The sequence below is a fragment of the Bombus huntii genome, chromosome 1 (genome assembly GCF_024542735.1).
Source record: "Bombus huntii isolate Logan2020A chromosome 1, iyBomHunt1.1, whole genome shotgun sequence".
Taxonomy (NCBI): domain Eukaryota; kingdom Metazoa; phylum Arthropoda; class Insecta; order Hymenoptera; family Apidae; genus Bombus; species Bombus huntii.
The window spans coordinates 20,326,605-20,349,825 of NC_066238.1; the positions used below are offsets into that span (position 1 = coordinate 20,326,605).

Below are 23,221 nucleotides of genomic sequence, written 5' to 3' on the forward strand. Positions count from 1 at the left end.
ATTAATGAAGTTAAAACTGTTTTAATTGGAGACTCTCCTAAATCTAATGTTAGTCACATGCAATCTTTTTTGACCGTGTTGAATGTTACCTGTTATATTGCGTTCATCTTCGTCTTACCATAAAAGGGATAAGAAATATAAATCGCCATCCTGAATCACCCTATCTGTTGGAAGATTTTATCTGAGCTGCCCGATAGATTGCAGCTCTTTCCCCCCGTGTGATTGCTTGAATACACTCGACACAGTTTTACATCGTAATTGATAACTCGCCTGGATATTCGATTTTTCTGTATGTTCAGTTTCTCGATTTCTCGTTCTAGCTACTAACCACGACCCATCAATTTACTATATGAAGACTACAAAACACGATACACGATAAATCAAATTCCTTGTCTTTTTAAGGAGAAGCAGTTTTAAAATTTAGTACGTCACTAATTAATCTTATACCACAAAAATTGTCTTTTTATTTGAATTTACAGCTAAAAATTTGTTTTTTCATATTCTTTAAAATATTACTTATCTTAATAATTGTGCTGTGGCTTTTATAAAACTGTACCAATTTATCAACTATTTTTTAAAAATTTACATCTATCGACCCACCATTGTGGCGGGTAAAAGAAAGACTAAAATTGTTACCTACGCTATGAATTTTAGTAACATTGTACTAATTGTTTACCATATTGATAATAACTATCTGTTCTGTGGTGTATATAATATTTGTTAATTGCTCGTATTTAAATATAAATCCATTTTGTAAAAATATGGTGCCTTTTTACATTAGTCATTTTATAAACTTTCTTTTCAGTAGGGTCTTTCAGGTTTTGCGCGATTCTTGTATATTTTAAATATGTAAAAAATTCTATAAGAAGTTACTAAAATACTTCTAGGTATGTAGTTTAAAGTTACAACAGTTAAAACAGTTAAAAATCTTTCCTATTTGTGATTATTTTGCAAAATGAAAATCAATATTCTGCCTAGATCATGGAAGATATTGAGTGCGTCATTTAATGGTTAAAATCCTCCTGTTTAATTATAAAGCAAAAAAAGGAGAAAATTAGCGAAAATGTGCTTATCTATACGTATTTTTCCCCGTAATTTTCATACATAATTATACGTATCTTCGAAAATATGGCTTTCAATGGTAGAGGCGATCTTTACCAATATTTGCAGGATATTTCGAGGCAGTAAAGATCGGATTACCAAACACACCAGCCGACAGTAGCGACACGACGAAAGCAAAGGGAAAAATTTTTAGCTAAAAACGAAGGAACAGTGAAAGAGATATTTCCATTAACACGACTTTCCATTAACTGGTCCGTTAATGAATTCTCGTTAAAAACTACTCCGTTGTCGTAATCGCGTTTCTGTTGCAAAACTCTGAACTCTCCCTTTCCTCTTCCTCTCCCTTTAAAACAGAAAAAGAGGAAAAGGATGGCGTGTGGCGGAGGAAGAGCGGCAGAGATGGTGGAAGGAAAAAGAGAAAAAGAAACGGTGCAGTATTTCATAACACGGTATACTATATAGGAGAAGGTTCGTCGTTTCTCACTGGGCTTTGACCACGTTTACAAAACGAATGAATCCGATCGTTCTCGCCAGAAGATAACGGTCTTAGCAAAAAGCATTCGGTTGAGTGAGAAGAGTAATTAAAGAGATTTCTCAGAGTGCACGGGGCGCGTCGAGCTGAGCTCAGCTATTGTTGTAGTCACCACCACCCCTTTTCCTAGCAAAACCATACTGCCGTAGAGATAGCCTTCAGGAACTGGAATTCCGGATTAGGGAGTCGGGCAGGATATGTCTGACAGAGAAAGATAAACGTCTATCGACGACCAGCCCACGCCGGTTTATCATAAAATCGATATACAGACCATTGTCTATAGTCTCTAGCAAAGATTTTGCTCGTTCAAGACAAGACTGGCAAGACCATCTCTCTAAGGATCGTATTAGTAATGCTCTCCCCTCCCTTCCTCCTCACTTCCTGTCTTACTTTTACAATCTTGTCACGTGGCTTTTTGTCACGTAAATGTCGCATACATCATACATGGCTCTCCATATAGATCGTTTTCTAACCTAATCTCCGGGAGCTTCGAAGTTCTCCTTCGGGAGAGAATCCATTTGTATATGACATCCTATAAATTTTTCTATCATTTATCGTTATTTATCATGTTTCATTTTGTACTTCTTTTTCATTTACAGACATTCTATTTGAAATACAAGGTGTTCCAATATTAATGGTATAAACGAAATAGAGGAGATTCTACATGAAAAGAGCAAATCGAAAATATAGAATAAATTTGTTTCACGGTGAGGTTTCGTTTTCGAGAAAATCAAATTTGGAAATTTGCCTAACAAATGTGAATTTGGTTAATTACCAACTGAGCACGAGCTGGGTACAATCAGCAAAAAAATTTATTCTATAATTTCAGCTTATTTTCGCCTCCTCATTTGTAACATTAATACTGGGACACCTTATATTATTTACATAACCTCTTTTATCTTCTAATTTTCCAATTTTCTTATTTAATAATTTTTCTTATATTTCATTATCATTTTATTCCTTTAATTCATCATTCCTCAGACCTTAACGACGCACAAGAACATTGATGAGAAATATGTACAGTGAGGAAATACCCCGTGATAGAATGCAGACTGGCTTCCTTAAGCAAGCGACTCCTCGTCACAGACTATAATAGCTATTGTGCCGCGTTAATGCGTCTACACTCGGAGAAATCAGAGAAACACTTGATGTTAGAGTCACAGGATACAGAAGAGGCCATCGTATGGTAGTAAAAATGTCTATCTAAACAGAAAAAGCTTTCAAGGTATGAAGATCACTCCCCTTGCAAAGGGATGATATGCTTTTTTTTTAAAGGTGTGGTTGGAAGATTCTTCAGACAAGCACAAGGATCCATGGGTGTGGAAGAAGACTGTTGAAGACCGTTAAAAATTCCGGCAACAATATACATACTGATGGCGGAAATTATCCATATGCAGGGTGTTAGAAAGGGAAAAAACTCAAGTTTTCTTTCAAAGGGTACTTTCCTTTTTGATAATCTCGTGAATATTCAGGAGCAAATTACAATCTTTCGTGCTTTCACGGTTAACACGTAATCGCTGTAGTAAAATCCATTTTGGGATTATCGAGTTTTGATTAAAATTTTGTAACGCACATTTCCCTATTTTCGTCTAGTGGGTGTACCAACAAAGAGAGAAACGTAAGAAGGAAGCAGAATCGACCGACCGAACCGAATTTTGAATTCGAGTCTCCTGTTTACTACAGGCGCTTTCATCTTGCAGAATCTTATATTCAAGATGGCCGTTGTGTCCGTAGAAAATACAAAGTAGAAGGAAAAATTTAAATGTACAAATATCTGAATTCAGGAAATTTTCTGTAAACTTTAGAGGAGAATTATCGTATTACTTAAAATTATCAGGATTGTAACGCAAATTAGTATCTTATCTAACCTAATTCTCAAGTATTCATAATTTCAAATATCTTCAAATAAATACAATATATATCATTTCTCCTAAGATTAAATATAATATAACATATTTACTAAAAGGTTATAAACCTAAAACCAAAACTGAACAAACGCCAAATTATTTCATCTTCAAAAGTTATTAAAATCCAATTTGAAGAGAAATTCACAGAAAATACAAAAATTTAATTTTTGAATTTAAAAGAATATAACGTCATCACAGTGAAAGAATTTCTAGTGCTCTTTGTAACATTTGTTTGATGGAATTAACATTGCAAATATTTACTAGAGCATCCTCTATGTGTGTATGTGCGCGCGCGTGGCACACACACACATAGCGTGGCGTAGAGGAGAAACAATTCCAATAAGACGACGGATGGTAGAACGGAATTCAATTTGAATTTTAATCATTGTTCGACAGGGGAACATCCAGCAGCGATGCAACACGGTGGCCAACTGAGGCTGGCAAATCTGCCATTCGTAATGATCTCAACGACTCTGCTGGCCTTCCTGAATCATCGTTATTGAACCCAGCTACCGTCGTGGGATCACGAAATACTCATTTCAGATATTCATCGGTAAATCTCTCTCCTCCCTCTAACGGCTCGTCGTGGAAACATTTAAAGGAGAGACTGTCACGGTGTTACGCTGGAAATTTGATTTTTGCATGAATACGTGCTGAGCAGCTGCGCTTTTGAATCAAATCTTCGAGTCGAGTTGTTCGTAATTTAATCGGGAAGTACGAGCGAACAGGGAATTCCTGATTGCAACAACGTAATATCTAAAGGAAATTTTCATCAAAGTGGAATACATTTATTTCTGTTAATATTATTTGTAAATATTCATTTCTGTGTTCAGCTGTGATATATTCATTGTAAAATTATAGTACTTCTTTTATCATGCAGTAGCTACAAAATGTATTTTTACATACCTGTATTTTTTAATGAAACATTCCTTTATTAAATTCTAATTAGCCTCATTTTCATAGTATCAAATTCTTGTAGTCATACTATAGTACTATTAAATGATATGAAGTTTAATATAATTGAATCTAATAGATTAATATGTAAATTTTATAATAGATACAAAGCTGTACAAAATTGAACAAGTGGTAGCTCTTTTTGATAGCTTTATTTGTTTGATCTTTTAAATTTTTTCTAATTCTTAATTTTTTCTTTTTAATGTAAATAACATAATGTAATGTAAAAAACATAATTAACTAGAGTACCTTTAAAAACAGTAATAAAGAAAATATCAAAATAATTTTTAGTTAATTAATCTGATTTGTAGTGAGAGATTTAAGAGCAATAAAGCTTTATTTAGACATTTACGTTGATGAATTTTCGAAGAAATAATTTACGAGCACGTACTTCGGATAACGTCCCACCCTCATTTATAATAACGTAGACAGTGAAGAAGGAAGTCCCTAAACGGCGGAACTTAACCCGGACAGGGTTGGTCTAACGAAATCTCTTGAAAACTTTGTAACATTAAATACCCTCTAAACCATTAACCTGTTGGCTTCATAGATTATTCATATTTAAAGCGCCATTACGAGCGAACGAAAGTTCATTAAAAGGTGATATTCATACTTTGTCACCTATTCTTGTAAGATCCCTCTATGAACTGTTCACATAAACAATTAAGTAATCTAGCTTAAAAGATATTATTATTATATATTAAGTCTTGGATAACTGACTTTAATAGACAAAGACAAATATCATATTTTATTAATGTAATTTTCTATCATTTTTAGATTAAATTAATACGTCACTAGTAGTCGCTTTCTGAAAATTGGAGAACTTCTGGCCACGCAGAAAAATGGCTGCTACGAGAAGGAAGTGACAACCATCTTGAAAGTATACGAACCACGTTAAAAAGATATCGATGAGAAATGGAAACCGTAAAGTGATATTATTGGATCAAGAACACGAGGAGAAAGATCTGTGAAGGAAGAATAGAAAAAGGTGAAGGTGGAATCGGACCATATTGCGGCACAACGGATGCTGAATGTATTATAAGAAAAGTAGTCTGTTGTAACGAAATAATATAAGACTTAATCTATTATAGGGTGTTTCAGAATTGAATAATAAAATGATGCTTTTTTATTTTATAAATGAACGTTACGAAAGAAGTTGATAAAATAAGTTATAAGATAAACTTATAAAATATGAGAGGAAACTTTTTTTAGAACGACCACCATTTTAGGTAATGGAAGTTAGATCAAGTTTCAATTGATTTAGATCACTATATCCATATCTGAAATTTGACGTGAAAGAATATTGATTTAAAATATGGATACTATAATTTATGTACAGTCTTTCCTCTTTTTTATCTCAATTTCGCTTTCATTTGAAAAGATACTATAGTATATGTATTTGGACCATTAATAACTATTAGTAATAAAATAAATTTCTATTCCTTCAATATAATTTTTCAATCTTGAGACATCCTATATTTAAAAAAGTAAGATAAAAAATGAATAAAAAGTAAACTGTCGATGGTAATAATAGTTCGTTGAAGACGAACCGTTTACTGCTGAACAAACTACGATTTTATTTGCTGTGTTACAGTTATGAGACAATACATTGTACTTGCCAAAGGAAATGTAAGAATTACTGTTGAAATGCAATTAAGATTTTTAACCATTTCGTCATAAACGATTTATTATACAGAGTGGGTTAAGTATAAAGTTGTAAGTTGATTTTTCATAAATCACTAAACATATTGACCATATTTTTAATTAAATAGATCAAATAGGCTAATCACTTACAATAATTTGTTTTAAATGACTAAGGAATTTTAAAAAATATTTCAAATACATATTATACAGTTTGGTAAGAATTATTATAAATGAAGAATCTAATATCTAACTCCATCTAAAATAAATGAGAAAGTATCACTCTATATTCTTGGATATTGTCCTACAAAAATTTATTTACAATGATTGTCGATATGTGTTATTTAATTTTTAAAAAATGTCAATATGTACAATGATTTCTGAGAAAATAACTTGTAACGCTTTATTTGTCTCACTGTATATATGGAATATAGACTATGTTACAATTTCTAAAGCACGAGGAAATACTGGAGAAAATTTGTTTGTTCTGTGAGATGACAAAACGGGAGAGGAGGAATCGTGAAAATCGTTTTTGACCGTGTAAATTGAGAGTCCGGATTAGAGACACGAAATAAATCTGGATTATCTTCGAATTCGATTCGATTCGATTCGTTTCGATCAGAGAAGAAAATAAGCGTTTCACGCTAGAAAAGACAGTGATAACAAACTGACAATGATGTTTGTTACGAAACAAAAAAACAGCGCAATCATTTTTTTCGTTTTGTTTATTGTATTTTATTATTTTGTTGATAATTACACGAGTGTCTGAATAAAAAAATAAATAAGCGGTTTTTCGATGAAGATTCAAAACAAACATCAGACTATGTTCATATTAGAATCACTGTAAAAGGTTAGTCGTGGCTAACAAGAGTATACTTAGGAAATTGTCGCTATGTATATCGAAAACCGAAATTCAATCGAAAATATTGATCGGTTTGAAAATTAATATGCTAAAATATAATAGTAGAGATCGCTTGAACTTAAATTAATATTTTTTGGAATAAACTAATAAACAATTGTATCGATTGTAGAAAGTCTCCTATGGGAACCGAACGGGATTTCTAATAAGAATATAGTTCTGATTTAGGTGGTTGAATCGTGATATTAGCGGCAAACCATAATCCGTTATCGCAGTATAGAAAACGTTAAACTCAAAACGTAAAACTGAAAAAAGATAACCGACTAGGAACGACGGATACTATTAATCTAATAAAAAAATCATACACCTATTCAGTTTTCAGTTTCACGTTGTCTGTCCTGCAAATACTCTCGATAAATGTTACACACGATCCATATTTTTTGGGCATCCGAGCTCAGGGTATACTTCCACACCGTTTTCGGTGACGTAGAAAAATTGCAATTTATAATGTGTTCATTGTGTATTAACGCATCTCGTCGTTGGTGTATACACACATATACATACAAAAAGAAAGAACAGCATCGTAATAGTGAACAAAAGTAAGAAATCAGTTGTTAGGATCGTAAGTTCGTTGAGTCACGAGGGTCAAGTTGTACTTAAGGAACTCTCCGTTATGAAGTAACTAAATACTTTTCATCTATCGACCTATGAAGCCAGAAATGGCACAATATCGATAAAAAAAGGAGAAAAAGAATTGAATGCGTGGACCCAAAATTAAAATCGTTCTAATTGGACCAGAATAACGACTGTTAATATTTTATTTAGTTATAAGTTTTCAATAAACGTCGGTTACGTACGTACATTGTTAAAATAAAGTTTTTTCTCATAACCATCATGTGCGTGTATTTGAATGAGCGTGAATGACATTATGAAAATGATAAACGAACGAATGATATATTATGTGCAAAAGAAATATTTCAGTAATCAGATTAAGGGAAAATTGATTCTATAACGGTTACACATGTTCAAAGATTAATTGCAAAAGTAGTTTAAGCGCGTTACACGCGAAAATTTAAACGCAGTTTCTGTTATAGCTGTAAATGGTTTCTGTTGAACCCGCAATATACTATGATTCGTTTATGTACTTATCTTCTCTGATATCACTCTGACTAACTTTACCAGATTGAAATAAAAAATTGTCAATCCCAAAATAGGACAGGTAATTTATAATATTAATAATAAAATTTTATCATATGTAACGTATATTTCCATCCCAATGTTCATGTCATATTAATTGTCTTTTATTCTCTTCGTTTTTCTCAAATTATACAGTTTTTAGAGGATCAGCATCATTTTTTGATACTTGTACATACACAGACTTGTTCAATAGTTTATTTAAAATAGGCGCAAATGTTTTCAGAAAACCACGTTCGGAATCAGAATGATTTGTTAGAATCACATTAATTCCTTTGTGCGTTGCGTCAAGAACGTCATGGTGCAACATTTCCCCTGTAAGATATAGATCTGCAGATACGTTTTTTAAAACGGATACTCCAGCCCCAGCACAAAGTGCGACAGTTTTAATCGAACCATCTGAAAGATAAAATGGAATTGCAGTATATCAAATTTACAAATTAATTAGGAAATGAACAAAAAATTGATACCTTTTAAATGTGTGCGAGCTAATCTAACGTATTTCAAACCAGTACGTTGTTTCACTAATTGCACAGCTTCTTCAATAGAAATTTCATTTTTTAAAGTGCACATTCTTCCATAGCCATTATTATTTGTGTCATTTGGTTGAATTGGTATGCTACTTTCAAGCACTTAAACATATAAAATACGTTCAAGTACAAGGTAATTATAGAATATTTAAAAAATATTATATTTTAAATTTATACCCTTTTCAAATGCTGACGCCAACCAATCATTTACTCCTCCTCTTATTGAATCAAAACTAGTATGTGGAGAGTACACAGCTATTCTATTTTCTAAACATTTTGCAATAATCTTCCCCTAAAAATTCTCATTTAAATGATAATTTATATAAAATCTCAATTTAGTGTAAAAAAGCAGTAATGTTTTCACTACCTTCCATGAACAAGTTGTTATAGACTTTATGGGATTAAATATTAAAGGATGATAAGTAATAATCATGTCTGTTTTCAAGTCTAAAGCTTCTTGCATCACAGTTTCAGTCAGGTCATTTGTTAGAAGAATGTGTGAAACCAGTTTGGTTTCCGTAGGTTCAACAAGTAAGCCTACGTTATCCCAGGAACCTGCAAGTGATAGATCTGCAAACTGCTTCAAAGTATCTACAACTTGATTTAAAGGCACCCCAGCAACATTCGATTTTATGTCACTCATTGTACAGAATGTATTATATTTGAGCGTTATATCAGAGATTAGAACTTCATAGGTTTTCCTCAGCCCACTAAAATGCCTTGACATTCCCAATAACCTAAAACAGAAACAGAAGCAAATCACAATCAGATTATCACAAAATATAGTAAGGATATTTAGTTAACAATAAAGGAAGGAATAAATAATGAATAAAATAAATAAATAATTCATTATTATTTATTACGAAAAGATAACATTACATAAAGCAACAATTATTCGTTATAAAACCAAATTTTCACTAAACCATCATCGCTTGCTGATGCAAGTTGTCCAGGAACAGTAGGATGCCACTGCACACAATTTACATCTTGGATATGAGCAGTGTCCATAGAACAAACCATAGTAAAACTTGGCTGATGAGGATCAGAGTCACTATCCTCTTTAAATATTCTAATAATGTCATCACCACACGCAGTCACTAACAAGCCAGTTGTTTTGCACCAATCAATGTCATAAATTGTCCTTGTATGATAACCAGTTATAGTACACACACATTTCCAAACTGATTCATTGTTGTGTGTAACAATTCCTGGTTCATTATCAGGTTTGTACTCTTGCCATATTTTCACTGTTTGATCATCACTACAGGTTGCAATTCGATTGCCCTCCTTGTTCCATGCAAGACTCCAAACTGTTGATGTATGGGATGATAATATATCTATGCACGACCAGTCATTATCCCCTGCATCTTCTTTGAATATCCTTACCGTATTGTCATAACTAGCAGATGCGACAACTTCTTCATTAGGATGCCATCTTATCTAGAATGATTTAAATATATATTTATGGTACTTACATAATGCATTTTGATAATATAATAATAATAATATACATTTATATTTAACATAAAATAGTAATATAATTAATAACATAAAATAATTACGTACCTTCTTCACATCTTGAGTATGAGCATTAATAACAGCAGCACATTCATATTCATCATCATTTATCTCCCATATCCAAACAGATTTATCACGACTACAAGTAGCTAATAAATGACCACTACAAGACCAACTAACACTCTTCACTTCGTTCTCATGTCCCTCTAATGTTGCATTACATTCAAACTGACCCGACTTATTGTCCCACACAGCAGTGGTTGAATCAAAACTAGCAGAAGCTATGTAATTTCCACAAGGGGACCATGCTATCTCCCTAATAGTTCTAGTGTGACCTTCTGTAAGGATGGTTTTCACAACCCATTTTGAATCTTGTTGTCCCCATATTATAATTGTTTTGTCTTCACCGCAAGATGCAAGACAAGTACCATTTGGATGCCAGCAAACATTCCACACCCTTCCCCTATGACCAGTCAAGGTTTGTTTTAATTCCAATGTTCCCATCTCTACCTGCAACAATAAATGCTTTCTTTTTAAACTTAGTTCAACCGAGCATGTATATTCGTAAATAATATTACAAAATATTACTGTCTGGGGAATATGGGTGAGAAATGTTTGCGCATCGTATTTAAATAGACAAATTTTTTAGTTTTTATAAGTGTTAAGTATATAAAAATGTTGAAGAATAAAACAATTATTCAAGTTTTTAAAAGAAGTTTCTTCTAGACGAAGATTTGAGAATTATATTAAAGGTTTGAGAAATTATGCGAGTGAAAAAAGAATGTTCAATACAATACGATGTATTATGTTCGAATACTTACGATGTACGTTTTGACGGTTTGTTAATTTTGCAGTATAAAAGCAAAAAATATCACCAAACGCTATCGCTGGCATGAAATTATGATGTAGAATATGTACACAACACGATTAGATAAACTTAAATGATCGTAGCACACAGTAATGGAAATATTACGTGTAACCATGAATCGCCATAAATCATTGGCTGATAAGATGATGAATTATTTTAAATACTACTGATGTATATTTAAATCAAATTATTTATAAAAACACTTAAGATTAAAATCTTTATTTGCCACTTATCGAATAAATAGAGTAGTATTATTTATCAGCCAAGAATTGAATAATTGTGTATAGAACAAACGTTTTGGCGGGAAAATATAAAATTATACTTTACAATGTACTCGTTCTTTATTATTTATATTATTATGAAGAATAGAAATATTATAACAAATGAATGAATACTACAATTTTCAATAGTGCAAATCCATGTATTCATTTACTAAATCTCATATTTTGTTCATTCTTATAAACAGAAAGTGATTAAATTACAACTAATTATAAATAAATCTAGTGACTATCTTTATTATTTATATTATTATGAAGAATAGAAATATTATAACAAATGAATGAATACTACAATTTTCAATAGTGCAAATCCATGTATTCATTTACTAAATCTCATATTTTGTTCATTCTTATAAACAGAAAGTGATTAAATTACAACTAATTACAAATAAATCTAGTGACTATCAGTCCGATGCTGTATTATACGATGTAGATGCCGATAACGTATCTAATTCTGGTAAAGGTAACATTCTGGTGCAAGAATCAGGAGTCCTAAAAATTTGAAAAAAAGATGAATCAAGCTCAGAAACTATATTCTCTCTTCTATTCTTTCTAGAAATCTGAATAACTTACACATCCTTTAAGAGATGCAGTACATGTTTGTGTTCAATTCCTTCAAGCCATAGGTTTAACAGTTCCTCTCGTTTACACCTTAATAATTGTTTGCAAGCATTCAAATTTTCTTTAACTGCATGAATCTTTTCTCGAGATACTGTTACCTTCTCTGATAAAGCACTGAATATCTACAGTAAGAAATAATGAAAATGTTATTAACAACATATATGTATAATCATTATTATTAAATTATATATTAAATTATATTTACTTGCATAACTTCTGTAAGGTCCTGATCATGTAATGATACCAATTCGTCAAGCCTCTGATCACTCTTCTTGTATTCTTTTTCAAGCTTGGCTTTTTCTATCTCTCGTTGTTCGTTAGTTTCACTTGCTGACAAAGCTCGAATTACAGAGATCAATAAACCACTCTGCAAAAGATGTACGATTATAAGTTAAAGAACTATTAAGTAAAGAATGAAAGAAAGCTGATATTTTTACCGTTTCTTTGGTTGGTTTAATACCTCTCGGAGGTTTAGTGGGAGGCATTGAATTCATATTTTGTTATTTTTTTACTAACAAGGATGAAAAATGTAATGTCAAATCTTCTAATTAAATCTTCTTCTATCATAGAACTGAAATTTATAACAAATTTAAACACTATATAGGTTATGTTATTTTACACTGCGTTATGTAAATTTACAATACTTTAAATATCATTTTTGCTAAGATGTTTACCAAGGTTATGTATAAGAAAATTAAAAAATTAATTATTACGCATTGTATTATATAGTAAAAATTGAAGTTTTGAGAGTGACAGTAGGTCACATGATGGCTGACAAATCATTTCTGACAACACACAGATATATACTCACACATTTTTAAGTCATATTTGGATTATATATATAGGTATCAATAAAACAATTCGTTTTAATAATGATAGTTAGACTGCGGATTTTTAAGCATTTATAATAAATTTAAAAGTGTAAAAATCCATAGATTGCATATAGTACACAAAAATATATAAAATATTGAAAGCAGAGTACTTCCTATAATTTTTAGTAGATGAAACAAATTTCTGTGTAATGAATGCAAAAATGAAAATTACATAAAAATCAGCAGCCTAATGATAACAATTCTCTTTATTACATAACTTAACATACAAATTAAGATATCCAACATACATTTTACATTTACTATGTAATACAATACAAATTTTTGTGATATCGCATATCTCTCTAAATATCTTAAAAAATAGAACATAATTGATTTTTGATTATCAAATATAAAGATGAACAAATATAGTCAACATTAAAAGTGTTTTGATATCATTTTCTAAAAAATACATATAATATATATAATATAAATATTGAATTATATAGATTACTACTTTGATAAATATGTAATATGTAGATTACAAAATATTAGTGAAACGTTAGGAAACAAATATTATAAAATTGTGATGTTTTAATTTGAACAGTGAAATTTTCTGTGTGAATGTTCTTATATATTTTATATAAATTTTGAGTCAAAAATAAAATATGTATATACACGTTTGTAGTGAGAAAAGGCTATTGTCTTTCGACTTTAGTCGGCTTCGCTAGTTGCAAATTTTTGACTTACATTATTTAGTAAAAGTATCACAGAATTTATCGTATAATTATATAGCATGGTACTTTCAAGTGATTTATTGTATTTTATAATTGGTTTCCGTTATTTTCTTATTGCAAACATAAAAATAAAAAAAAAAGATTGTGCTACAGCGTTTTAAACAAAATATCAATGTAGAGATGTTTAATGTAAACTTAATTTGTAAGTCTGCTTGTACAAAGCTTCAAAACTCAATATATTTTTTGGTATCAAACATAAAATTTACAACAAAATTTATCGACCTTTTCAATTTTAACATGTTGAAACGCACCAATTAAAGCATAAACATTTTATTTTATTCACACCAGACAAATTATTAAAATACTATTGTTGCAAATTTACACAACACAGTAAGAACCAAGTACAACAGAGAAAACAAGAAATGTAACAAATTAGATAATACCAATGTAATACCAAAATTTATAGATTATCAAGGAATGTATACTGTAAATAAAGGTTAAATTATTTAGAAATGGTTATTTAAAATACATAACTATTGTTTCAACATGATAAAATATGTATAGAAATATAAAGCTTCGCATTAAATTTACATTTGTGGTAACTGATCAATAGGAGTTGCGAATCTGAAATCTTCTGGAAATAGTTTTCCTGCATGAGGATACATTAGCTTATAAGACTGTCTGATTGTGACATCGGCTACACCAGCAATGTCACCAATTTCTTTTTGTGATCGTTTATCTTCTGATGCCTGAATAATCAAAGAATGTGTAAAAGTTATAAGAATATAACGTAAAAGAATATTTCTCTTTGATCCCAATAAATACATACTTGTGAAGCCATATAGATTGCAGCTGCTGCCACCGAAATCGGCGATCTTCCAGGTACTATATCAATCTCCACTGCTTTTCTCGCAATATGTGTGGCAGCCCTTTGTACCATATTAGGAAGTCCAAGATTAGAACAAAACCTAGACATAAAATCTCCTGTCGTGATGAGATCAACACTAGTTTCAAGCGCTTTCAATATCAATTTGAAACATCTTCCTATTTCCTTTTTGCTGATCTTGCTAACTGCACAAATTTCTTTGAAAGTACGTGGTACACCTTCCTGTCTGCAGGCAATGTATAAACAAGCTGAAGCAATAGCATCATTTGCACGACCTTTCAAGTTTTTACCATCATGTACTTGTTTAAATAAATTATTTGCTCTATCGACAATAGTCTTAGGCAAATTAATACGATCAGCCATGCCATTAATTTCACGAAATGCATTAATCAATGCTCTGTCAGAACTGCTCATCTGAAATGACATAATTTATTAATTAACAAGGAAACTCATAGTAGAATAATAAAATGATACTTACTGTACGCCTGTTTTGATATTTTGAAGCACCAAAAGCATCAAACGATGCAGCACCAGTTCCAGGGCCAATCATGGTGGATAGATCTGAACCATTAAGGAGTGGATTTTCTGGGCCACCAACACGTGACGGATCGACTCCAGCTTTTTCATTGCTGAATGTTCTCCATTCTGAACCAACATCTATTACCCTATTTGAGAAAAAAGAGTAAGAGAAAAGGAAAATAAGCTTAATTTCAATTTATATATATATCATTCTCATATTACATAGATATATTTACCTATCTCCTACAACTAGTCCACATTCTGAGCAAATTTGATCTCCAGCTCTGTAATCTTCAATAAGAGAAGCATCTGGATGTGCATAACAACAAACTTTGTTTGTTTCATGTCTGCAAAAAAAAAACTAAGAAAATGTGTACCACATATTAATGTATACACGCGCTTACATGCAAATATATCAATTAGTATTATGCTAACAAAGATTAGTTATCATGTTAATAATACATCAGCAATTTAATGTTCATTTACAGTTGCTTATGTTAAAAAAAGTTTTTAAAAAATAAATGTATTTCATTTTCATTTGATATATACTTATGTACAATTGCTAATAAACAATTGAAGGTTAAGATACTTATTTAAAAAAGAAACTAAAATGAAAATATAAAGTTGATAGAATGATCTATTATCAAAAACACGTCAAGAATAAACAAACGATGTTTCTGTCAGATCACATAACCATAGTCTATAACATTATGTTATTTCTAAAGTGACTAAGTTTGATCGTAAATAATAATAATTGATAAAACAAAATTCTGTAATAATTGCTACCGATATCAATCGTAAAGACAAAATTTTCTCAAAATTTACCTTGACGAACTTGCCATATTTTGGATTCGTGTTTTTCCACTATGCCGCCTAAGTTAATGCAGATACTTAATGCACCTGCGGTATTCATACATGCGTATCAAGCTATATGAATTAGATATGAAGCTCAGTATTCAATACAAACTATTGTAGCAATTAATTATATTAAATCAATTATATCTGGGATTGATGACATAAATATATTAATAATAAATTAAGAAAATTTAGAGTATTATATATAAATAAATAAAATATAAATTCACATATCAAATAAAAGAAAGTTAAGACAAAATGTTTATCATTATTTATGATATTAATAATATTACTCCTATCTATATGTCATAAACATGAACAAAGATATCAAATCGTTATCTATACTAACTTGTAGTCGATGTACTTGACACTAAACTACGGTTGCAGGGTTGAAAATTCCAATGGAGGGGATAAGGTTTTTAATTTCCAGAGGTGTGCTTTATAAATTTGCCGTCAGTTATAGTGCTGCGATTGATATGTTAGACTTTTACATTTAACGCCATCTGTGCCATCCTTACCACTGAAGGTAAACGATATAACTTAAACTGCTTTTCATAACCTTTTTCAATTTATTTAAGATAGATTTATTTAAGATAGATTTATTTATTTAAATAAATATAAATTTATATAATGAAGTAAATTTCAATTGCAGATACGGTCGTGTTGCATATTGCAGAAATTGATTGAAATGCTTTACTTGAGAAACATTTTTTGATCCGTAAGAATCTTATTACCGTAATCTTATCCATGGCCTTACCCCCTTCCATTGGGGTTTTCATACCTGTGTACGACCGTGTACTAGTGCTAATGAATGACTAATTAAAAAACTTACTTTAATGTAGTAACTTCTAACCCATAATGTTGGACTTAAGAATGAAAATAATGGTTGTGAAATCATTTTGACAAATTTGAAATTGTTTCTTAATTCTACTTAATTTAAAGAAATCTATATACACAATTGTTAATATGCACAGGGAAGAAATATATTTAACGTATTAAGTAAATAAAGTACAATTAAAATGATATTTAATAATAATTAAAAACTGTATGAAGAAATGAATATTACATACAAACAAATTTATTACAAATTTATTGTATAAAGGAATTATATAGTAATTGACATAATAACCATAAAAAAATTATAAAAAATGACATTGGAAGATGCACAAAATGCAGCGAGGAAAGCAGTACAATTTGATAGTCAGTGTCAATACAGACAAGCTTTATATTATTATAATGTAGCTATAAAGTTTCTTGTAGAATTGCAAAATCCTGTATATGATCAAAAAGTTTCTGAATATCAGGAGAGGGTATCAATTATACATAATCTTAGTGAGTATTCAAATTAATTCATGATATATGTTTTCATAAATAAAAAATAATACATTACAGTTAGTGAAGAAGAACAGAAACATCATAAGGCACAAACTACCGATCAATCTAAGTTACAAAAATGTAAGTTTCTTATGAACCAAGCACAAGATGCTGATGAAGCTGGTTTGAAAGATATCGCTGTGAAATTATATACAGACGCTGCTGAATTGGGGCTTAGCATGGTACATAAAATTCTAATTGTCAAATTTTCCAATTTTATTAAAAATATTTTAATAATTCTGTTGAATCCTAAACTTATGAATAATATTAATAATATTATTATAATTATAGAAAATTACCGATATAGAGGCAAAGGCTAAATTAACTGCTCTTATAAAGCTTGCACTTGATAGGGCAGAATCTTTAAAAGGTTTAAAAACAGTAAATAGTAATGATATTCTTAAAACCCTTTCTAAATTACCTCCTGTACCCGAAACAAGTCTGGATGAGGATATAGACAAAACATCATGTACAACTACAACAACAACTACTACAAGCTCTAATAACACTGGTACTTTTCTCTTGTCACGTTATTGTAATGAGAAATGCTTTCTGTTCAATTTCATTTTTTATTAATGTTTAGGGAAACCATCTCGACCGCCACTTCTTCAAGAAAGTAGTGCACATTTGAAAGTGAGTGGTGGTAGTACTAATTACACAGAAGAAGAGAAAAGTGTTTTGCTTCATAGTTCTCATATCAATGATCATAAGTTTGTACCTTTCATGATTACTGATCTTACAGAGAAATTTCAGTATGCTATTCCATTTACTGATGAAGATGGTTTATTAACATTAGCACCAAAACAGAAGTCTGATTTTGCAAAATGGTGCCGACCAGAAGAATTATTCTCTGACCCAAAAATGCTTAAAACATCTCATGTTGATTACTACAGTATAAAACAGACAGTTAGTAAAAAATAAAGCTAATTTCTAAATTAATGATTTTTTCATACTAAAGTGTAATTAAATTTTAATTGTAGGTTGTTTCTGATTGTTCCTTTGTTGCTTCTCTTGCAGTTAGTGCTCAGTATGAAAAAAGATTTGGACGCAGACTTATCACCTCCATTATTTATCCAAAAAATAGAAACAAAGAACCAATATATAATCCATTTGGTAAGAACTTATGTATTACTGTACAAATCATGAAATTTTTTTTTAACATCAAGGGTCAGTGGTCTGTAATTCTCTTAGAATATTATTTCAATGAAAATTAAATTGGGAGTATTTTGTATTAGGAAAATACATGGTGAAACTACACATTAACGGTGTGTCACGCAAAGTTATAATAGATGACTTATTGCCTGTAAGCCGATACAACCAATTACTTTGTTCCTACTCTAGCAATCATGGTGAGCTGTGGATCTCGTTGCTCGAGAAGGCATATATGAAAGTAATGGGTGGTTATGATTTTCCTGGATCAAATAGTGTAAGTTTATTTCAATATACATGTAATTCTGCTACAAAGATAACAATCATAGAATATAAATTATTTTTTTAACAATGAAATATTATTGTTCAGAATATAGATTTACATGCTTTAACTGGCTGGATACCAGAGAGATGGGCTATAAGGCCTGGCGAACCAGATTTTAATGAAGACAATCTATTTAATGTATTATTAACACGTTTGCACAAAGGAGATGTATTAGTAACAGTTGCTACTGGAGAATTATCTGATTTGGAAGCTGATAGAACGGGTCTTGTACCAACCCACGCTTATGCTGTTCTCGATGTTAGAAGAATAAATGTATAATTGATTACTCTTTTTATTATTTTTTATTATTAAAGCATATTTTAAAAATAAGTTTATGATTAGTATAGTCTATAACCATAGATATATTTGTATAGGATGAAAGATTATTACAACTTAAAAACCCTTGGTCACATTTACGATGGAAAGGAAATTATTCTGAACTTGATAGAGTACATTGGACAAATGAATTAAAGAAAGCACTAAATTATGATCCAGATTCTGCGTCCCAATTTGATAACGGAGTTTTCTGGATTGATTATTTTAGCATATGCCGATTTTTCGATGTCTTTTATTTAAACTGGAATCCAGGTTTATTTAATTATACTTATTGCATTCATCAGTAAGTTATTAGTGGTTTTATAAATAATATTGTTTAAATAATTAAAAATGATTGCAGAAATTTTTTATGAAAATATGTTGTAGAATGTGGAACTCAGGAATAGGACCAGCGAAAGATGCATATAATATCGGTGATAATCCTCAATTTTTACTAGAAGTGAAAAACCACGTTAATGGAGCTATATGGATTCTTCTTACCAGACACATTACAGACATAGCAGATTTTAGGCAAAATCAAGAATATATCACAGTATTAGTTTATCGAAATGATGGAAAAAGAGTATATTATCCTCGTGAGCAAAATAATTTATGGTTTTATTCCGTTTGTATCAAATTTAATTATAAATGTTGTAACTATGTATTAATCATAAATTTTTGTAAAAATTATATAGATGAACCACCACCATATATCGATGGGGTAAGAATAAACAGCCCACACTATCTTTGTAAAATAAAACTAGATCCTCAAAGTGATACTCGATATACTCTAGTCATATCGCAGTATGAAAAAACAAATACAATATATTACACTTTACGCGCCTACGGATCTTGCGAATTCTCATTAAGGAAAATACCAAATTTTTATAAATATGAAAAAGAGGTATATCTTTCTTATTTTTTGTATAAATACACTTAAAAGTTAATACTATAATAATAATAATTTGTTTACAGCTTACTGGTCAATGGAAAGATATTACAGCTGGTGGATGTAGCAATCATCCAACATACCAGAATAATCCGCGATACCAGTTAATCTTGGAAAGTTCAAGTAATAATAACTATTTGCTGATTATACTGAAGGGACCTAAACAATATCAAATAGGATTTGATATTTTAACAGTTGTATTAAATGATTCGGACGCACCTACCGCATTCAAAGTGAAAAACTCTGGCCCATTCAGGTATTATATAAAGTAATACATTTTATATAATTGTATAGAGTATTTATTAATAATTTAATTTAATGTAGATCAGGATTTGTTTACCTGGAATTAGAGGATGTACCAGCAGGTACATATCACATTATTCCATCGACATATATCCCTGGACAAGAAGGACATTTCTTTTTAATTTGTAAATCGTTTTGTAAATTACAACTTCAATATATTCAGTAACGAAATTATCGTCTATATAAGCTCTATATAAAGGAGGATTTTAATAATATATTGTACAATTATGAAATATAATACATAGGTATTAATTTATATGCTCTAATTGTAACATATGAAAGAGGAATATAAAATATTTATATTTGCTGTTATAAAATCGTTGATGAATATTCTTATGATTATTGCATATTGTACAAAGATCATTAATGCTAAAATTAATGTTAACAAAACAAAATGCTGTCGACAAAATATAAGATAAAGAAATTGCGTCGAGGATAGTGAGTCAATCATTAGATGATGAATTACAAAATGTTTTTATTTTATATTTTGAAAATACAAATTAGTAATCAGACTAGACAACTGCTGACTGAATTATGAAAATTTGTGGCACTTTATCCATAATTAATATTTGTTTGATGTGTTATGATTTGGCACGTACGTAGATAAATTTCGACGCATATAGCTCCCAAACACTTTAATTAGCTACTTAATATTCTTTGTACTGTTCTTATATAAATACTAGGAAGTATTACTTTTTAATCAATAAGTCAAGTGAATACTAAACAGCATTTATGTAAAGTATTCACTAAAAATGCATTTATACATACAATAATTATTTTTATACAAAGTATGTTGATGTTTCATCTACATATCAAGTAACACAAAGAAACGCATCAGAATTTTTTGTATTCGTATTTTTTATCTATCTAGTAAAAATTAATTCTAAAATATTATTTTTTAACTTTTTCAATATAGCTTACAGTTTACTATAATTTTTCTATATTATCTTACATGTTTCTCTATTTTTCCAAATACAGTAATATTTGATAGTATAAGGATACTGTAACTTAATAACAAAAATGCTGTTCAATTAATTTACGATTAATGTTTGTATTTTATTTTTTATACTGACTTAAATTGCAGTCAAAATCATATAGCACTCTAACATCTGTATGAACAGCTTATAATTACCATTAATTGTAGTATTATTTTATTAACATAATGATAACTACAAAATAAATAATTAACAATTTATATAAAGTCATGATTTATGAAACAGAAGTTGATTTACATAATTAACGACAGATAAATTATAAAAAGAATTATGGACAATTATACAAAGAAATATACACGTTACAAAGAAATAGTAATATTACTAATTTAAAATGGAATTAATATGAAAATTTATCGAGTGAAGCTGTTGTAATATAATAATCATTAATAATATCCATTCCTGCTTTATAAGTATGATGTGGATACACATATACAAGGCACTATTGTCAATAATACAGATAATCATTATTATTAATTCGAAAATATTAAAATGATATTATGTTTTCAATGCTGTGTTTACTATTATCATATTCATAACAGATTCACCCAATTCTTAATCAAAGTATGATCCTTTGCAAGCCAGCTTTGCTTATAAAACAATATTATGTTTTATGCTAATTAATAGCCTCATTTAATTAGCCTACTGTATAAATTAAAAATATGAGAACATACATTTCAATTACAGCCAGTACTCAATCCTAATCATAGGTAATTTTGGAGAAAGTTACATCAACAAAATGAACAAAAAAAAATACAGCAAATGATTATAATGTACATATTATGGTAATCTGTTCTTAATATGTATAATGTTTTGCTGTACACATAAACAATGAATGCTTTGCATCATTAAGTTCAATCTATTTTGTATCTGTACAAATATTTTATACCGAATATACAACATTATATAATATATAATGTAAATAGGACCTTTTACTTAATTTTTATGACCTTGTTTTTTTTTATGCATATACTGCTTTATGATTGTACATACAATTAATTATTAACTTATAGTTTATTACATGGTTTTACTTAGGTCAGTTAAAGGTCATGCTTTTGTGCATAAAAAATAATTTCGTTAATGTACGTTATATATATATATAAAACATAAAAGTATTTTAACATTATAAAAATGGGCGGAAAGTAGAACACATGATACGGTTATAAAAAATAGTACATTTTTGTTAGTATTATTAGAAAATTTAAAGAGTATTGAAAGTTCTGGATGAGATTATATTTGGGACGAAATATTTTTCAGTATATTATATATTACTTTGTTTGATTTATCTTTTGTTTCATATCGAATTATATTAAATTAGCTGCTAAAGCAAGAACATTAAACTCTCTGCAGTTCTCAATTGTATTTTAAAATAAGCTTACTTAACATTAGGATATTATTGTATTTTTTTATCGTGCAAATTTGAATTTACATATTTTTCATACTCGTTGGACGAGTAAATGGATTTTTATGCTTCAAGTAGCATGCACTATTCTTTTAAATACAAATTAGACTATACATGATATAAATGGCATTAGACGTTAGTCGTTATAAAATAAATATTTTTAATTAATGATTAAAATAATGATAAATTGCCAGAAGACAACATTTTTTTGTCAATTTAAATATGTTATTATTTTCAGTATAATAAAATAAATAAATAGTATAGTAGTAAATTTCTCATCAGAAAATCGTTCAAAATATTCAATGATTTGTAAATTGCTTTGCAGCTTTACTTTATGCAATCACATTCTGCAGCTCACTGGGATTGATTACACATTCGATATTTCTCAATATTTTTAATGGTTTATGGTTTTTCTTCAAGGCAATTTTTTTATATTGGCACCCCATGTATTTCTAAATTTTCTGCTAATATACCGATAACATTTATAGACTTTAATTCGTTATGTTAATTTTATTTTATAAAGATATCTCTGCTATTAGTTTACTATATGAGCAATAATTAAAAAAATTTTAATCTATAAAATTAAACAAGATATTAATTGTGTGTAACGAAAGTTCATTTTCGCAGTTTTCGTAGTATATT

General features: G+C 29.7%; 5 protein-coding genes across 14 annotated transcripts in view; 2 read left to right on the top strand and 3 right to left on the bottom strand.

Moving 5' to 3' along the window:
* Positions 1-8,218, top strand: part of LOC126867497 (lachesin-like) — a 61,857-nt gene extending 53,639 nt beyond the window's left edge. The window contains exons 6-7 of one of the 3 annotated variants that reach the window (XR_007690325.1): positions 3,898-4,054; positions 5,233-8,218. Coding sequence is in view for 2 of the 3 variants with exons in the window: in XM_050621995.1 (XP_050477952.1) it covers positions 3,898-4,004 (107 nt within the window). In the remaining variant the exon portion in view is untranslated. Of the gene's footprint in view, positions 1-3,897; positions 4,457-5,232 lie in introns of those variants that run through there. The other 2 variants (XM_050622027.1, XM_050621995.1) reach the window with 2 other exon arrangements.
* A 16-nt stretch (positions 8,219-8,234) lies between these two features.
* LOC126867460 (probable cytosolic iron-sulfur protein assembly protein Ciao1) lies at positions 8,235-11,335 on the bottom strand. 3 transcript variants are annotated; one of them, XM_050621940.1, is made up of 5 exons: positions 11,019-11,335; positions 9,047-9,416; positions 8,857-8,971; positions 8,620-8,781; positions 8,235-8,548 (listed from the first exon to the last, which is right to left on the bottom strand). In XM_050621940.1, exons 2-5 carry the CDS (start codon positions 9,404-9,406, stop codon positions 8,280-8,282), a joined length of 906 nt encoding a protein of 301 aa, XP_050477897.1. In that variant the 5' UTR covers positions 9,407-9,416; positions 11,019-11,335; the 3' UTR covers positions 8,235-8,279. The 3 variants fall into 3 exon arrangements, with proteins under 3 accessions (XP_050477897.1, XP_050477888.1, XP_050477879.1); XM_050621931.1 differs by lacking the exons at positions 8,235-8,548; positions 8,620-8,781; positions 8,857-8,971; positions 9,047-9,416 and adding exons at positions 9,518-10,119; positions 10,246-10,535; XM_050621922.1 differs by lacking the exons at positions 8,235-8,548; positions 8,620-8,781; positions 8,857-8,971; positions 9,047-9,416 and adding exons at positions 9,518-10,119; positions 10,246-10,707.
* Positions 11,336-11,553: 218 nt separating this feature from the next.
* Positions 11,554-12,787, bottom strand: LOC126867507 (exocyst complex component 4). 2 transcript variants are annotated; one of them, XM_050622052.1, is made up of 5 exons: positions 12,639-12,787; positions 12,402-12,535; positions 12,170-12,331; positions 11,917-12,086; positions 11,554-11,835 (listed from the first exon to the last, which is right to left on the bottom strand). In XM_050622052.1, exons 2-5 carry the CDS (start codon positions 12,456-12,458, stop codon positions 11,748-11,750), a joined length of 477 nt encoding a protein of 158 aa, XP_050478009.1. In that variant the 5' UTR covers positions 12,459-12,535; positions 12,639-12,787; the 3' UTR covers positions 11,554-11,747. The 2 variants fall into 2 exon arrangements, with proteins under 2 accessions (XP_050478009.1, XP_050477999.1); XM_050622042.1 differs by having other exon boundaries at positions 12,609-12,776.
* A 228-nt stretch (positions 12,788-13,015) lies between these two features.
* Positions 13,016-16,266, bottom strand: LOC126867483 (transcription initiation factor IIB). 3 transcript variants are annotated; one of them, XM_050621985.1, is made up of 6 exons: positions 16,120-16,266; positions 15,741-15,815; positions 15,152-15,262; positions 14,875-15,061; positions 14,340-14,810; positions 13,016-14,259 (listed from the first exon to the last, which is right to left on the bottom strand). In XM_050621985.1, the coding sequence occupies exons 2-6, from the start codon at positions 15,755-15,757 to the stop codon at positions 14,098-14,100; spliced, it is 948 nt and encodes a 315-aa protein (XP_050477942.1). In that variant the 5' UTR covers positions 15,758-15,815; positions 16,120-16,266; the 3' UTR covers positions 13,016-14,097. The 3 variants fall into 3 exon arrangements, with proteins under 3 accessions (XP_050477942.1, XP_050477923.1, XP_050477933.1); XM_050621966.1 differs by having other exon boundaries at positions 15,741-15,842; positions 16,120-16,246; XM_050621976.1 differs by lacking the exon at positions 16,120-16,266 and having other exon boundaries at positions 15,741-16,046.
* On the top strand, positions 16,161-21,687 carry LOC126867444 (calpain-7-like). 3 transcript variants are annotated; one of them, XM_050621899.1, is made up of 13 exons: positions 16,161-16,296; positions 16,423-17,102; positions 17,163-17,326; positions 17,436-17,655; positions 17,728-18,050; positions 18,125-18,257; positions 18,380-18,570; positions 18,664-18,891; positions 18,993-19,237; positions 19,321-19,529; positions 19,629-19,837; positions 19,909-20,138; positions 20,207-21,687. In XM_050621899.1, the coding sequence occupies exons 2-13, from the start codon at positions 16,919-16,921 to the stop codon at positions 20,349-20,351; spliced, it is 2,481 nt and encodes an 826-aa protein (XP_050477856.1). In that variant the 5' UTR covers positions 16,161-16,296; positions 16,423-16,918; the 3' UTR covers positions 20,352-21,687. The 3 variants fall into 3 exon arrangements, with proteins under 3 accessions (XP_050477856.1, XP_050477868.1, XP_050477865.1); XM_050621911.1 differs by having other exon boundaries at positions 18,664-18,876; XM_050621908.1 differs by lacking the exon at positions 16,161-16,296 and having other exon boundaries at positions 16,378-17,102.
* Positions 21,688-23,221: the final 1,534 nt, after the last annotated feature.